Source organism: Trachurus japonicus, chromosome 17, assembly GCF_045865225.1.
Source record: "Trachurus japonicus isolate A0001 chromosome 17, Traja_1.0".
Classification (NCBI taxonomy): Eukaryota; Metazoa; Chordata; class Actinopteri; order Carangiformes; family Carangidae; genus Trachurus; species Trachurus japonicus.
The window spans coordinates 13,966,339-13,983,399 of record NC_140923.1 but is presented as its reverse complement, the minus strand read 5'-3'; the positions used below and the strand labels follow the sequence as shown (position 1 = coordinate 13,983,399).

Below are 17,061 nucleotides of genomic sequence, written 5' to 3'. Positions count from 1 at the left end.
AACGTATTGTTGTCATAATAAAAGTCCTATAAGCTGCACAGTGAAGTGTCCAACGCCGGAAAATGAACTGTTCCTTCCATCGTCTCTGCTTTTAAAGCTCAAAGTGGTGAATAATGATCGGACTGATTAAAGCAACTTAAAGCCTTTCCTTTTATTTTTCAACCATTGTTCACCTGTCAAAGAGTGCTTTAAAAAGTACCATCTACACTTAATTTGTCAAGAAACCCTTCACTCTGACTGACAAGAAAATCGACCCGACGTAGACGTTTAGGGCTCGGTACCACTCACATAAAGTTTGCAAATGTTCTTTTCCACCAAAGAACTTTTAGCCAGGTTTGGTCGAGGCCAGATTTAGATTTAAAAAACGGAGTTGTCTTTCAGATGGAGTGACGGCAAAGGCGTTACAGACCATTAGTTTAGGTAGAAGTGATGGCGTATCTGTACAAAAACTCTTTTTGATGAATAAAACCGTTGGAGTCAGAGCGATGCCGCATAGTTTAACTGACGGACAGAAATAGGACACGCGTTGTTAGCCTGCTGCCAACTGCTAACCTGCTAACCATCAGTTTACATTTCTCCCAGGTGCACTTGAATGTGTCCTTAGCTGTGTCTCCATTCAGGTGTTGCATTGAAGACCGATTGACTGTCCCATTTTTAGAGGCTCCCCCTAAAATGCAACCTTGTTTCATGGTCAACGAAGCCTCAGACAGGTGGATCCTTCATGGTCCCGACCAATCCCAAGATGCATTGCTGAAGACAATATGGCCAAAACATAATTAGCGTATATCATGGTCTGAAGTGATATATTGCTTTTATAAAACGGTTACAAATATTGGCAATATGAAAGAGGAATAAACAATCAATTTCATGTAGTTTTTATTCAACCAGAAATATATATTATCTACTAAAATAGCCCCATAGTCCCACCTCTCCGGACGTTAGCTCTGCATATCGTCTTTTCCTCAGCTTTTTTTTTCAGGTGAAGGTCACTGCTCAATCCACTCTACCATTGTTAACCCTTCCCGGAGGTGAAAGTTAACCTTAAACGTGTGAATTCAACTAATTTAGTCTATCTCAGTCGTAAAAACACAGACTGTCTTTTGGCTTTAGAATATTAGCTGTGGTATACGCTCATTATATCACAGTTAACAACCAACCAGATCGCCGGATTTCACCTTTCCGTTTTATAAGACAGATTCAACTATACAAATATACACGTCGTAACATCATATACAATATATAACATTATCTACCACTCTATAGATTGCTTTCTCACCAGCTTCGTTGTACTGTAAACGAATGCACATGGCCAGGACAAGGGTTAGCAACACAGTGGAAAAGCGATTGGACTTCCTCTTTAAAATGTTAGTATTTGGTATAACAGATAATGGTACATTGGTACAGTGAAAACCAAAGGATGTACTGTAGAACCCATATAGAGAAGTCATGTGTTGTCCAGGTTGTTAGGCAGCAGGCGCCATCCTGCGTCCCATTTCTGTTCAGCCTTCGTGATCTATGACGCCCTACAAAGGCCTACACCTTCATTTGACCCTGGTTATATTGCAGCTGGCTAATTCTTGTCTCACCAAGCCTTAACATTTGGTCATCAAAGGGAGAATTACGGCCTGTCAGCTCCATCTACAGTTTAAACCCTCTATCTCATCATGCACGTCTGTCTCGGTGAAGTCTAACCATTAATGACAGTCCCTACTTTTTTTTTTGTTTTTTTTTCCCCTCTCAAAGCTGAGATGGAGCTGATCTGTCTCTCTGGGTCTAAAGGGACGGGACATTGTTTGCAGGATTTGATGTCTCTAATTAATGCCATTGTCGCCTCGAGCCGTGAATAGAGGCTCACCTCTTCACCTCACTATCTCAGATAACATTGGTCTGGTTCGCCACCCACAATAGCGGGCGGTCATGTGACCCAAAGGGTTTATATATCGCCCATGGCGTGGCAAATGAAAAGCATTGGTTCGAGGCCCCATTGAATTTGTGTTCCATTGTCAGTCAGAGAAAAACAGGCTAGATTGAGTTTGTGGTGTGCAGGAAGGTTATAGGAGGACCACAATAACAGTCCTTTTTATTGCAGGCGGTTGGAAGTAGAATGGCGAATTGTGTTCTATGATATTGGCGCCGCAAAAGGCAATTTGTGTTCTTCTCAAGGACACATCCTCAGACGACTGCGGTTGGAAAAGGGGAAAAAGATAGACAAGAGCAAGAGAGAGGCACTCTGCATTTATAGCTGTTTCATTATTGTTATTTTCCTCATCTCCATCACTCCATCTATCCGTTCGCTCAAACACTGAGGAATCGACACACTTGAAAAAAAAACAAAAACACCACTCTGGTGACATGCACATAAACTTGGTGTCGTCTTCTTATTGCAGAGCCGCCTCACAAACAGTCATCACGGAGGTTGTTTGCATCCTCATCTCTTAAGCCTCAGGAGAGTGATAAATAGCAGTAGTTTAGTCGGATAAGATCTTTTTCTTTTTTTTTCTGGTGTTTTTTTTTTTTTTCTCTTCAAAATTTGAACTGAAAAGCCTCTCAAGGTCTTTAAATGTTTCTATTCTCCGTGTTTAATTATTCATGGTCTATCTGCTGTAATTTTTGTCACAGATTTCCTCCATCCTTTTGCTGAATTATAGATGCCCCCCCCACCCCATCCACCCACACCCCCCCTTTTTGCTTAGGCGTCCAGGAAGCACTCATTCAGTCGGGTTGTATAACTCTTAACTCAAGAACATTTCTGCATCTTCTCCTTCGCTAAAGGACGGGAATGTCAGGACGGCTGCGATTTATTCCCCATAATTCCTAACCCCCCCTCCCCCTTTCCCTTACCTCCTCCCCCTCCCCCCACCTAGATAGCTAGATCTTAGCCCTCGTATATCTCCTAAGTAGGTGGCTCAGAAAACACAGCAGCCATTTCACAAAGTCAAGCGCTTCACTTTGATTTACACTCTAGGTAACACCCTGAGTTGAGCGCGACACATGCAGCAGGGTTTTTTTTTTTTGGGAGGGGTGGGGTGGGGGGGCGATAAATGACAATGCCACGCGGGGCCATCTGGGGAGCGTTGAAGTTGAAGAATCACCTTGATAACCTCCCACTGCTCCTGTAGAGATTGTGTCCTCCGTCGGTAAATGAGGGCTTGTGTTCTTTTCCCGTTTGTAAACCCCCGGACCCTGCAGGCACTTTTCCCCCGCCAGGATACAACCTGAACATATAGGAGAGACAAAGCCTGGCCCTGTGACAGTAGAGACGGCTTCTCTGTGGGCGTGTTTATGTGTTAAGACAGATGGAGGATGAGGGGGTGGGCGAGTGGGTGGGTGGGTGAGTGGTGATTGTGATGGTGGTCATTCTACCTGTCACTCTGACCCCAATCACTGCACAGCATATTGGTGGAAACGAAATGAAAGATTGATTTAACCAGTTCCACCTCCTCTGCCTCTGCTCTTCCCATCAACCGGCTGCCCATTTGTTTTCATCTTGTTCGGTGGACTTGCACTTCCCGTCACCTTTTGCCCCCGAGACACACTCACCAGGCCTGTTCTTTGTAATCCCTCTAAATGGTCTCTGATGGAAAAGACTACCTCCTGACATTTTGTACCCAGCTGTAATTCATTGATTTATTTATTCCTCATCTAAGAAGATTCAACCAACATGTACAACTTTTTTTTTTTTTTTTTTTACGTCTTCTAGCATCAGGTGCTCGGTGTTTGAATGAAGCGAATATCACCTCAAGGGTTTCGCAGTTGGTTTCCGCGGAGTAGCACTTCATTGAATCACAATGAATTAACTGTAGAGCCCCTTTTAGCTGCAGCGGGCTTTAAACGACTGCAGTAACCGGTATATTACAAAACATGATGGTAGTAAGTAACCATTATTAATTCATGAAATTACAATTTCCATGGAAATATTCAACATATGTGGACTATCAGGCGAGATTCACAGTGAGTGGTGTGATATAAATGCAGAAAACAGAACCTATTCATTTTTATGAGCCGGATTCATGCATTTTTATGAGGTATAAATGTATATAGTGGCACTTTTGCACCTTTTTATTCTGAGTGTCTCAAATCAAGTGGGGACTCAAACAACAACACTGATGTAATCTGTTGTTATTCTATTAGTTAATAAGCCTCTCTCCATTATCCACTCAGCATAAACCTTCATTAACCTATTTAGAGATTATTTTATCCCGCAATCATCGAATGTAAATATTTTCATCAGTAACAAATCATTGTTGTTTTGGTGTCTACTGTATATGTTCATGTTAGCATGAGTTTCTGAGGTAAAGAAACATCACTTTCCTCAGTGCAGATATCAGTATCTTCACTTTAAACCGGAAGTAAACATGGGTTGATAGGAAAAGGTTTGAATGCCAAGCGAAAACACAAAGGGTTAAATGTTGCAAACATAAGAATTATACATAAATATAATTATAAGCTATTGAAATATATGATTCTTTTCAAATTTCATACCCGCGCGGTTGTTTGTTTGCTTCGAAAGGCGCCATAGGTCGGTCATTCATGAGCAGAGACGAGCACCTACACACAGCAACGACTCATCGTCTTTCACTCGCCCTCTTTATTTCTGTTCTCAATTCAGTTCAGTTCAGTTTCATTTGGATAGCATCAAATCATAGCTGTATTATCTCAAGGCACTTTATACAGAGGAAGGACGAGACCTTAAAGTATTATAGAGAGAAACCCAACAGTTCCCACCGTGAGCAAACAGTTGGCGACGACGGCGGAAGAGGAAGGAAAAAAACTCCTTTTAATAAGAAGCAAACTCCAACAGAAGTGGACTCGGGGTGGGAGGACGTCTGTCTCGAGCAGTTGGGTTTGAGAGGAGAGAAATGGAGAGAGGGAGGGAGGGAGACGAAAGAAAGAGTGAGAGAGAGAGAGCAGGAAGGCAGTCACCCATTCATCTCCACCTCTACAGCTTCAGGGCGTTCATCAGACAAGGTGGCAGCCCGGCCCGGTCCGGCAGACCGGGGCTCATTCTGGTGGTTTCAATTCGATCCAGCGTGTTGGAGAAAAGGCGGAGGGTGAGGAGGGGTGGAGGGAGTGGGAGTGGGAGTGGGGGGGCACCTCCGCCCCTCCGCCCCTCATCCTCACCCATCGTGGCAGTGCCATTTATCACAAGGCCTATAAAGAAGGACTTGATAGAGTGAGTAGCGACCACCACCATTCAATAAATCCTTGTGATTATCCACGCCTCCGAGGTGTTCGGGCAAAGTGCCTGCGTCTCTGTGTGTGTGTGTGCGTCTGCATCTGTGTGTATGTGTTAAAGTGTGTGTGTAAGTGTGTGTGTTCATGTCCTGAGCCTGTGGGCATTTGTCTCTGACTGTGTAATGGGTGTAGAGGGTGACGTTGGAACACAAGAGGTCCGTGTACGGTGCCTTTTAAGTGCTATCAATTATATCATGTGTACACGCACCGAACCCCCCCACCCCCCCACTCCCCACACACACACACACACACACACACACACACACGACCGCCCCCTCCGGTTTGACTTGTTGCATTTAATGGCAGCAAAAACTTTGGCCCCTCCGCCTCTTGAGTCCTTATCTCTCTCTCTCCACCCTGCCAGCCCCTCCCTCTGCACCCACCCACCCACCACCATCCACCCACTCATGACTCCCTCCACCCCTCCCTCTTAACCCCCTCCCTCCCCTCTTTGTCTTCCTCCAGAGGATTGCACGGAGGAGCACTCTAGGAGGGTGATGGAGCTTTGATTGTCGGTTATCAAAAGCTATCATTACAGCTCGCTTCTGCGGGATATGAAAATGATTTCCTAAGTGTAAAACCCATGTCATTACCTCAATGGCCTCAGTGCTATCACTGAGATGTAATAGAAAGAGGCAAACAAATGTGTTCGCCTCCCCCCCGGCCCCCCCGCCCCCCCCCCACTCAAACAGAACAGGGGGAGAAAACACACAGCAATGAGAGAGAGAGATAAGTGATGGCAATACCAGGCCTCGGTGCCTGGGAAGGGAACACTTTACATGACAACAGCACCTCCGACCAGGATTTAATCTTCGCCGCCGTCGTCGCCGTCATGTTGTTTTGGTTCTGTCTTCCACAAAGGCGCCTCGGTGTGTGTGTGTGTGTGTGTGTGTGTGTGTGTGTGTGTGTGTGTGTGTGTGTGTGTGTGTGTGTGTGTGTGTGTGTGTGTGTGTGTGTGTGTGTGTGTGTGTGTGTGTGTGTGTGTGTGTGTGTGTGTGTGTGTGTGTGTGTGTGTGTGTGTGTGTGAGACAAACCTCCGCTGACATTCTCCACAAACCAACCCGACAGTCTACATGCCATCCCGTGGAAGTTGAGGCATTTCTCCTCCAGCTGAGAGCTGCTTCATCCCAGTGAGACGGCGGCTGAGCTCAGGGGCAACATCGACTTGCTGTGGGGTTTCTAATCACTGGGGAAGTAGTTGCCCCCCCCCCACCAAACACCACCATCCCTCCCCTCCCCTCCCTCTCATCCCCTCCCTCCTGGTTGTGTTTGCAGAGCAGGGAGATGGAAGTGCCAGCACCAGGCTTTTTTTTTTTTTTTTGTTCTTAATCAATGCGGATCTGATAAAGATCCTGGCTTCCTGGCCGAATGACTACGCATAAGACCGTAAACACGCTAGAAAACACACATTGTCCCCCTCCCCACTTATACTGTATATACACACACAAATACACACACGCGTGGCACACACTTGTCTTACATAAAAGTGCCTGTGCTCCGGACATGCCCAATTTGTTTCCTTTCATCCAGGACTAATGTCTCGCTCTACCCAGCGGCTAAGTGCACCATTTGAAGCCCCCTCTAGGACAGACGGCTGCAACATGCGGTTATTTGTTGTTGTTGTCTTGTCTTTTTTTTGTGTGTGTGTGTGGTTTCATATTTTTGGGGAAGTTCATGCTCATCGCTGCAGCCATGCGTCATGGTGGCGCGAGCAGGGCCCCGTTCAAATTAACAAGAGGCAATAATGTGCTGATGATTTAAAAAAAACATTATTTAAATGTCACACCGTAATGATGAAAAAAAAAATCACTAATAGTTCAATGTAAATGTCAAATTTTAAATTATTCAATTACATCAGCGAGTGTGGGGCAGGTGATAATTTGTCCAGCGCTTGGAATACCAATCTGGCTCTGACTGGAGCTCATCTGTGCCCTGGCGTAAGATAGACCTCAGTAATTTCCTGCTCCAAGGGATGCTTTCATGGCCATTATTATAACTCTATTCCACTAGAAATATCTGCCATACTGGAGAGATATTAGAGTCATATTTTCAGCACTTTCACCCGAATGTCGCCCCCGGTGTGCGATCGCTTGTGAAAAGTGTTAAGAATAAAAAAAAACAAATGGTACGGAGTTCAAGAGGCAGCCCTTGTTATTCCTTGTTGTGATTTGTGTTTGTGCTTTTGTTACTGAGCCTCTTACTGCTCGGTCAATAAAACACAACTATAGCGGCCGCAGCAGGCTGGTGTAAATAAGCTCATCTCATCAGCTGTCATTCATGGGCCTCTATGAAAATGGCTGCACAGCCTCCCCATCCACGCACAAAGGGATTTTTTAAAAGGATGCACAACCGTTCAGCACGACCTGTTCGTTTCAGATTAAGCAGGAGAGGAGGGCACAGGGTGTTTTATCTTTCTTTCTTTCTTTCTTGCTTTCTTTCTCTCTCTCTCTCTTCTCCTCTTTCTTCAAAGTCAACCATGACCAGGCACTGAAATGGATGAGGCACCTTGTTGTTCATGCAAACAGATGATGTCATTCTGACTCATGAGGTACAAGTTGTGATTGGGCGTCCGCCACAGATCCTCACATTTTTACTGCCTCCCTCAGACAGCTGGCATTTGCACTACAGGGAGCCAATGGGGCAACAAACAATTAGCCTTTTCTCCACAAAACTCCAGGGAGAGGCTATAGAATTATTCATAGGAGCCGTTTTACGAAATTGGCCAATATTTCTTTATGTACCTCCACTATTACTGTTGGTGCACCAGCCAAAATGTGTCTAATGTTCTTAGCACATGCCAATAAAAGACACATTTTAAATTTACATATGAATATAAGGCTTCCTCTTTTTGAATTTCTCTTTTTTTATGTGCTACGGTCCACCTCTCCTCACAATCCCATTTCTCCACCCCAAGTGCTCCCCCCCATTCTCGTTGTTGGCGTCGTCGTGTCTCCGTCGGCCAGCGTTTTGGGGCGCAGCCGACCTGAGGATCTGCGGATCTGCGGATCTGCGATGCTCCACAAAGATGGGAGTGTGACAGTCTCCTCCTTTGGACGCTTTTCTCCATGAAAAAGAGACTTCCCTGGCGCCGGCCCCCGGTGCTCGTGCACGTCTGCTCGAGATTCACACTTTGGTGCATTTGTCACTTTGAGAGCATCTGGTTTAATTTGATTTCTGTGCCTGGCCACCCTGCAATTCTCTGTGCTTTTAGTGTAACCGCTTGCCTACTGAGTGCGGCCAACAGATAGTTCCGCAAATAAAGGGGTTTAAACTTCTATTTTCTGGATGGCTTTCCCAACATCGCAACCGATTTGAAAAGGCCTGTTTGCCTTCGCCAGATTCTGCCAAGTTCTGCCTCAGATTCCCTCTTTCTTTTTTTTTCTTTTTAGTGTTGCTCTGATTAAATTAGTTTCAAATGATGGACCACTTTGTGAAGTATTACATTCAACACGGTGGAGCTGGATAACTTATTGTCTGTTAGCGCTTCCTACTCTGAATGTTTGACTTTGCAGCCCATCACTTTGAAGGCAGATGTCTTACATACCAGTCTGCACCAAAGATGAACATTTCTTTTGAATTTTTACAATCGCAGAAGGTCAGCGCTGCCAGGAGCCTCTTTTATCGAATGTGACACACAAATTCAAAGAAGTACTCTTAACACCGCAATTCAGAGGGGGAACATAAAGCACCTTTTCTTTTGCAAGACCTGACGTCCCTATAACCTCTCAATCAGCCAAAAAATTATATATTTCCTTCACCTATTGTCTTATTTTTTCATAAAAGCTGATTGACACACGAGCTCTGTCTAGGATCTTTTAGTGACTTGTTGCACTCTGCTTAAACCTGCAGCGACAAATCCGTCTTAAACAGAAGCTAATTACCACTGCAGCTTCCTTTTCCCAAAGCCTTGTTTCCATTTTCCTCACTGTATATTATCATTTGTAGACTTTTGTGCAGCTTTGTGCGCTGCATGCTGCACATTGCCATCCCATCCCCCGTCTGTCTTTAACAGCTCTTGCTCTGCTCTCTCTCAGGCCCTTATAATGCTATTTCATCTGCTCTATGAAAGCGCAGGAGAGATCACATCTGTTGTTTCTCTATGTGAAATCCAAGCGCTCCATCTTTCATTCAACTAGGAGGTCGCCTTTATTTCTCTCGCTCTCTCTCTCTCCCTCGCTGTGTTTTCTTCCTGCAGTATCCTACCTAACGTGTACAAAACCTCTGTCATGTGTCATGTCATGACCCAATTTCATGAAAAGACATTCATTTCTATCTTGTAGCATCTCTATATAGGATTTAATCTTGTGTTCCTGTAATTTAAAGGAGAATTCCAGTCATTTTCTAAGTAACGCTCTACAGCTCTAGGTCCCTAAGTGCGACCATAGGAAACAATACGAGAAAAATATGTGCAGACCGGACCTACGTACTGTAGCTCTCCTCCTGCTAGCTGCGCTACACTGCAGTTAAACAGCAAAGTAATGGGGGCAGTTCTTCTAACCGCGACTTTGGCCTCTATATAATGCTCAAAATATCACTACAACATCCACCAGTTCCTTACCACACAACACTGAGTGTGCATAACTCTGTTAACATAAGAGAGCAGTGTTAACATGTGTTTTTATCACGTACCTCTGTTTACTCTAGCTTCCTGGGTAGACCTTACTAGGCGACTGTCAAGCTCGGGACTGTTTCCATCAACAAAGACAAAAATGCGAGAAAAACATGGATTTAGGAGGGAAAAAAATGATGTTGGATGGGAAAAAAGACAGTTATTGATGCTTTTTTCCCATCCTTTTTCCCTTTTACCCTTTTTTTCCCCATCCAAAATATATCAGCAGGTATGAATGTAGGAGCATCACATGAGTGTTGTTTGCAGACTTGTGCTTGTTTGTCGTGTCCTTTGCACAGTTGGAAGAAACGAACAAGCATGCTGAAACTCCAGTACGACCCCCCCACCCCCACCCCCACCCCCCTACCCCACCTCCTGGCCATGCACCTCCAGAATGTTAAACATGGCTGCCGCGGCTGCCTCTGAATCGCTGGACTGTGTCTCCTGGGGAACGGGGAAATTGAGCCCTGGCTCTTCCTAATAGGTGGTAAAGTGTTAAGTTCCAGAGAAATGGACTGCGAATTTAACCTGGAATGGAAATTGATCCCATTACCTTGTGCTTGGGCTGCTTTCCTCCCGTAGGAAAGAGAGAGAGAGCGAGAGAGAGAGAGGAGAAAATAGATGGATGGGTGGGGTGGGGTTAGGGTGGGGTGGGGGGGCAGAGAGAGGAGATGAGGTGAAAGAGAAAGAGGGAGAGAGGGTGGAAATAGAAAATGGGGAAGCCACAGCGAAAGATGGACAGGGAGAGGAAATGGAGAGAAGAGACGCAGAGAGAGAGGGAGAGAAGGTGGATGGATGGAGGGAAGGAAGGAGGGAGAGAGAAAATGGAGAAAATAGAAGAGAAAAGGCAAGGAGACACAGTGTATGTGATTAGAGGTGATAGGATGGCGGTGGGGGTTGTCTCCTGCCTGGATGGACAGGCTGGCTGACTCTGTATCAGTGTGGTGCTAATAGCTGACCGCCACTGGGCGAGATGGAAAAAGAGAGAAAGAGAGAGTGAAAGAGAGAGAGAAAGAGCGAGGAGCGGTGGGGGGAAAAAGGCAGAGGACAAGGTAGAAGGAGCAGAGGAACGGCACGCTCTGAAGGGATGATACACCTCCTGCTGAGGGTTTCCACCAACAGACCTGTGGCGTCTCGGTGTGTGCAGCTGCTGTTAGAGCCAGTTAGCAACGGTGATGGGATGTGGCAACGCTCAGTATCAGGCTGCGGCTTTGAAATTTAAAGAAATATTTTCTGGTAGTAAAGAAACTCCAAATAGAGAAAATACAGCTTGAGACCACTCCAAAATGTTCTTAATAAATCAGCTTCTCTACATGTACTGTATGGCAGCCGTCGATTCCAGTGTCTATTGAACTCCAACACAAGCACACCTCACTGAACACCTGAACCAAATCATATTTAATGAGGAAGAAAGATTATAAATACATTTTAAAAAACTGCTGCGATAAAAAATTGGGATTATTCCACCAATTTTGATTTCTAAACTCTTCCTAAATTTAAAAAGTAGTGTTGTGTTGTTTTAAAATGAATATGAACTTGTTTTCTATGCATTATACAAGGTCTGAAAACACCAGAATTTGTTTGTTATTTTGATCTGTTGCCGTTTTCTGCAAATAAATGCTCTAAATGACAATATTTTTATTTCCAATTTGGGAGAAATTTTGTCAGTAGGTTATAGAATGAAACAAAAGTGTTCATTTTACTCAAACACATAGCTATGAATAGTAAAACCAGAGGAACTGATCATTTTGAAGTGGTGTATTTCAATATGAATAAAAAAAGAAGTATTGACCTGGTCTCAAGTGTTGTTTTTTTAACCTAAAGAAACACGGCTGTCTCTGTGCTCTGGCATAGACCTCAGTCATTTCCCTGATTTTATTGAAACTATCTTGTACTAGCTGTCATTTCATACAGCCTAATTGATTATTTTGATGTATGCTCACTCTCCGCTGTCTGTGTCCACCCTGACAGAGCCCATGCATGGCCCACAAAGGCTGGAAGTGGTGGACATCCAGTCCAAGCAGGTGACGGTGCGCTGGGAGCCTCTGGGCTACAACGTGACCCGTTGCCACAGCTACAACCTGACCGTCCAGTACCGCTCCAGAGTGGCCGGCAAGGAGGAGACCCGCGAGGAGGTGTGTTACGACACCCAGAGCCGGGACCCTCAGCACACCATCCACAACCTGACGCCCTTCACCAACCTCAGCGTCAAGCTGGTGCTGCGCAATCCGGAGGGGGTCAAGGAGAGCACGGAGCTCGAGGTTCAGACCGACGAGGACGGTGAGTGTGATGGACGGCTGCTCTGTGTGCAGCACTTTGACATGAAGCACAAGGTACAGACGTACTAACCTGAAATTAGCTCAGTTTGACAATGAATAAAGTGAAACACAAACACTTATCCCAACAAACAAATAATCAAACTAAAGGATAATATTGAAAATAATAAATTATAATTCCCTTACTGACATATTTATTGCATTTAATTAACTTTAAAAAAAAAAATCTTAACTAAGAAATGTCATTAATTTCAACACATCTATGAGTTTTAAAGTTGTAGTTGAAGGATTTGTACATATTCATAAACAATAATAAATATTTGATAGCTTGCTTATTCATTTGTGTAATTATACATGATGACAGCTATGTAAGATCATGTTATCAAATATTAATTTGCTGTTTAGACTCCAGTCATGGAGGCTCAAGAGAAGTTGGTGACAAATGCAAATGCAACTATCTTTAAATCCAGTGTAATATGATATAAACCATACATTAAGTGTTCGAATATAGTGTAGCCTAAAATTCAATAGGGAAATATTATTAATTGAAATTATATTATCAAGCCCAGTTGTAGTTCCTCGAATGGCCACTAGAGTCTGTTTCCAACAGTGAGTCAGTCCCCATAGACTCCCATGTTAAAATGTCCAACTCTAAAGCAGAAATCAAATCAAATCAAATCACTTTATTGTCATTATGCAGTATAGAAAACAAAAACAGCTCAATGGAATTTTAAATAATTTCATAAACACATTTACAGCCTGGTACGAACAGACTGTTTCGGTCTCTTGGGCCAATTTCCTCCAACATGACAAACCAACTATATAACAAATATTTGTTAAAATTTCAATATCAAGGTTTCAAAATGGCATTGGGAGAAATTGTAGAGAAGCTACGTCCATCTTTATTTACAGTCTACGTCAAAGTGAAACTGCTAGCTAACATAAAGCCAACGTAAGAAATAACAAAGTTTCAAAGTTGTGACATTTACGTCTGTGTGTTAAAGTGTCACCTGATCACAAACAGCTTGTAGCCACTCGTGACAGTTTTGGGGGATTTTCCAAATATTTTTCAGGAGAGCGCAGCAGAAGTCATGCAGACATCAAGCCTTTCTGTGTTGTATCGTTGTTTCACCTCCTCCAAAGATGAAAGATCGTGTGTGTTGCCTCAGCAGACACAGGAAATGAACTCTATAGAAGTCTCAAGGAACCCCGGCCGCCAGATAACAAACAGGCTCAGCTGACGAAAAGAGGGTCTTGTCATGTCTGGCTCAGATATCTCTGGTTGGAAACTTGAAAGTGGCAACTGTTTCCCACTGTCTGTGCAATGTTGTGTGTGTTTAAGGTCCCACGGGAAAAAGTGTACAGACAGGGGTGTAGCTGTAGTTGCATTCTTGAAGATAACTCCTGGAGAAAAAAAAGAAAAAAGAAAGAAAAAGACGACATCTCTACATCATTCTGTTTCACTTACAGAATGAAAGCAATTCGCACGAGGGGTTAAAGGAGCAGATCTCTGTGGCGGCAGCGTCTCAGTACAAGTAAACATTGCAGAAAGATTAAGATTTCCACTATTCCCGTGGGCTTACTAGTTCATCTTTGTAACACATTTCTTATCTGTGTGAAACGTGCTCAGTTTCGCTGTTGAACACGTTTCACGTTGTGTGTTATTTTGTGTGTTATTTGACGGCGGCATCAAATAATCTCACATATTCCTGTGATGATGTGTTTGACTTTGGCTCATGGCCATTTGTGTACTGTAGGTCCTTGAAAAGCTCTTTTGTTTATTGTTTTATGCACATCAGCGTGAGGTGCTGGGCTGGGTAAATCATAAATAGAGAAAAAAATAAATAAATAAACTAAGAATCTAAGTCGGAACAGCTTTCATCCAATTTGTATTGACAACATTTTTTAACTTTGGAAACAACAGATGGAAGATGGAAAAGAATGAAAATCGAAAAATAAGTATCAAGGACATCCTGCTGTTTAGACTTTTTTACTTTCTTGCCTTGGAAAAGAAAATCGCCGCTCTGCTTCAGGTTGAAATGTTTATTAAGAAACAAATGTGTGTGTGTGTGATTATTTCCCACAGTGCCAGGTGCTGTTCCTCTAGACTCCATTCAGGGCAGCGCCTACGAGGAGAAAATCATCCTGAAGTGGAGGGAACCAGCGCAAACCTACGGGATCATCACTCAGTACGAGGTACACAGCAAAACTCAGTTAGAGATATTGATCAATCAGTTAAGTTTTTTTTTGTGAGTCCTGTTGAAGCTGAGATGGACAGCGCTGTGTTGAAAAATGTTCTTATTGATTTATTTCTATCATGCGAATCACTTTGTGTTCTTAAGCTTGGGAATGTTTGCATCTGCCCACGCAACAAAGGCGCATTATAGAGAGAGATTATGAATTAAACCCCCTTAGTCCAGTGTTTGTTTATTTATTTACTTGTTTGGAGGCATTTCTGCAGAGTTTTCAGACTCAGGTTCACCTCAGGATAAAAGAGAGAGTTCCTCCTCTGTGTAACACCTGACCCAGAGGTGGCCAGAGGTGGCCCTGAGGGGCATCAGCCCTCCACCAGTGACCCCAAATCAAAGGAGACACAAGACATCTCTAAAACAACAAAGGGTTTATTTCACATAAAAATGCAAAAAAAAAAGCCTCTTCCTTCTGATGCTGGCACCCAGAGGTTTTAACCCTTTCTTCTCAGGCCAGGTGATGTAATCAGGAAGAGCCAGAGGTGGAGCTAAAGGTGAAGCAGGACAGAGACAAAAGTAACAGAGAAAAAGATGCTGTAAAAATCTTTATATATACTATAAGGTCACCCTGCATTACTGTACATTGGTAGATGGGTAAATGTAACAGAATACAGTAGGTAGGGTTTAAAGGAGACATATTATGCCCCCTTTCCACAAATTAAAATAGTTCCCAGGTGTCTTAAAGACATGTCTGTGACATGCGTCGGTCAAAATACCCCAAGGATCAAACATCACAGCTCTTTTCATCCTCTCAAAACAGCCCTGTTCAGAACAGCTGGTTTCAGTGCCTGTCCCTTTAAATGCAAATTAACCACTGATCATCAGGCCCTGCCCCTTCTACCCGTCCCAGGTAGGGGTGGTATTATGCAAATTTGAACCCTAGTTACATCACTGGAAGACAACTGAGGGAACAGCTCGTAAAACCACATGGATTTCAACCTAGGGAGCCTGCACATTGCAATTTTTTTTGGTCAATTTTCTCATTTTGGGGACCTGAAAGCAAGACAAACACCCAAATATATGAGCCTACAAAAAGTGATATTTCCATAATACGTCCCCTTTAAGATAAGATGAGATAAGATAAAGCTTTGTTTACAGCTCAAACTCAAATTAAAAATTGCTTTTCAACGAATACATTAAAAAATAGTTTAATAGTTATTACACCAACAGCATGGTTTTGCTTCAGAGGTTCATAGTGTCTTTGTCGTCATAACGGCCTTTTCCCTTTTAGCTATAATATTTTCAGTCAGGTCTGTGGCTCTAGGGACGCCAACGTCCCAGTCGCTCGGCTCGGTCCACGTTCACGTCTCCCTCAGGATGAACTGTGATATCTGTTCCTCCAGCACCATCCTCACATCCACACTACTCCCGACCTTCCCATGAGCCTCCGCTGTACTCTGTGTTTTATGTTAATTAGCAAACACTAGCCATGTTGACATGTTAAACTAACACAGTAAACATTATACCTGCTGCTCAACATCAACATTGTTGTTATTAACATTGTCATTGTAGGCCTCGCATTAGCATTTAGCTCAAAGCACCAACTGTGCCACATCACAGTCTCACTGAGCTGCTGGCGTAGCTGCAGACCTGCTTCTCTGCAGTAATGGATGCTGAATATCTACATGGCCATAAGCACCATTAAGCACCATTCAACAGTCAAGGTATAATTATCCTGACTTAACTAAACCAGGCTTTAGACGCATTAATTCATTTATCTTGGTCTCTTTTTTCCCATCTCCTGTATGAAATACCATGCAGGTATTTTAGTGTATTTCTTATATACCGTATATTTGTAGTATAATTTGCTGCTGTTTTACCAGGAGAGATGGATGCTCTTGTGTTTCAAATACAAACAACAGACCGGGGGTTTTGCACCAGGCACCAGGTTCCTCGAGCACCTCCTTGTTTTTGTATTCTCCATGAAAGATTGAAACAAAGTAATATTGTTTCAGCACGTCAATCAAAGGTTCATCGGAGTAAAGCAGGAATCTCATTTTGCAAGAGGTTATTAAAGCAATGCATTGCAACTTAACTAGGTTCTCCAAACATGTAGATGCTGCTCCGACTTTGATTTTTTTCTGTGCATTTTTATACATTTTTAATAGTTATACTTATTTAGCTCACTTAATTATTTATTACCTCTTTTGTGTTGTTCTCGTATTGTATTGTGCTTCAGGTGCTCTTCCCTTCATCCTGCTCCTCCTCTCTATTTCTCGGAGCACACAGCACAGTGTGAATGACAATGGAGGAATTTGAATCTTGAATCAACTGCACATCACTGTCGTCTATCTGTCCTTTGACACATGTGCGACCTCTAAAAGAAACTCTCCAAGTCTGTGAAACACACCTCGAACACATATCACGATTCAGCTCCAAGCAAATGTTGACACAAGGCTCCACACCACCCCTGCCGGTCTTGTCTGGGAGCTGGGTTGAGTCTTCAGTAATAGAAACAGACTCCACATACACATACGCACACACACATACACATACACACAGGATGTATATACACATTGATCTTAACCTTCTTAAGGTGGAAGTAATCCTCCAGCCTTTTCCCACAGATTGATTCTCCTCTGTTGATTCTCCCTCTTGTCACCGTTTGCTCACGCTTGGTATTTTGAGTAGGTTAGCCGTCATTGACAGGGCCGCGCCTCACACACAATGAGGAGGAGAGGGAGCAGATTGA

General features: G+C 43.5%; 1 protein-coding gene across 19 annotated transcripts in view; it reads left to right on the top strand.

Annotated features, from left to right (window-relative positions):
- LOC146970269 (receptor-type tyrosine-protein phosphatase mu) overlaps positions 1-17,061 on the top strand; it is a 172,126-nt gene that overhangs the window by 72,493 nt on the left and 82,572 nt on the right. For all 19 annotated transcript variants that reach the window (XM_085804829.1, XM_085804830.1, XM_085804828.1 and 16 more), the window contains exons 8-9: positions 11,816-12,124; positions 14,207-14,316. In XM_085804829.1, coding sequence (XP_085660955.1) covers positions 11,816-12,124; positions 14,207-14,316 — 419 coding nt within the window. The remainder of the gene's footprint in view (positions 1-11,815; positions 12,125-14,206; positions 14,317-17,061) is intronic.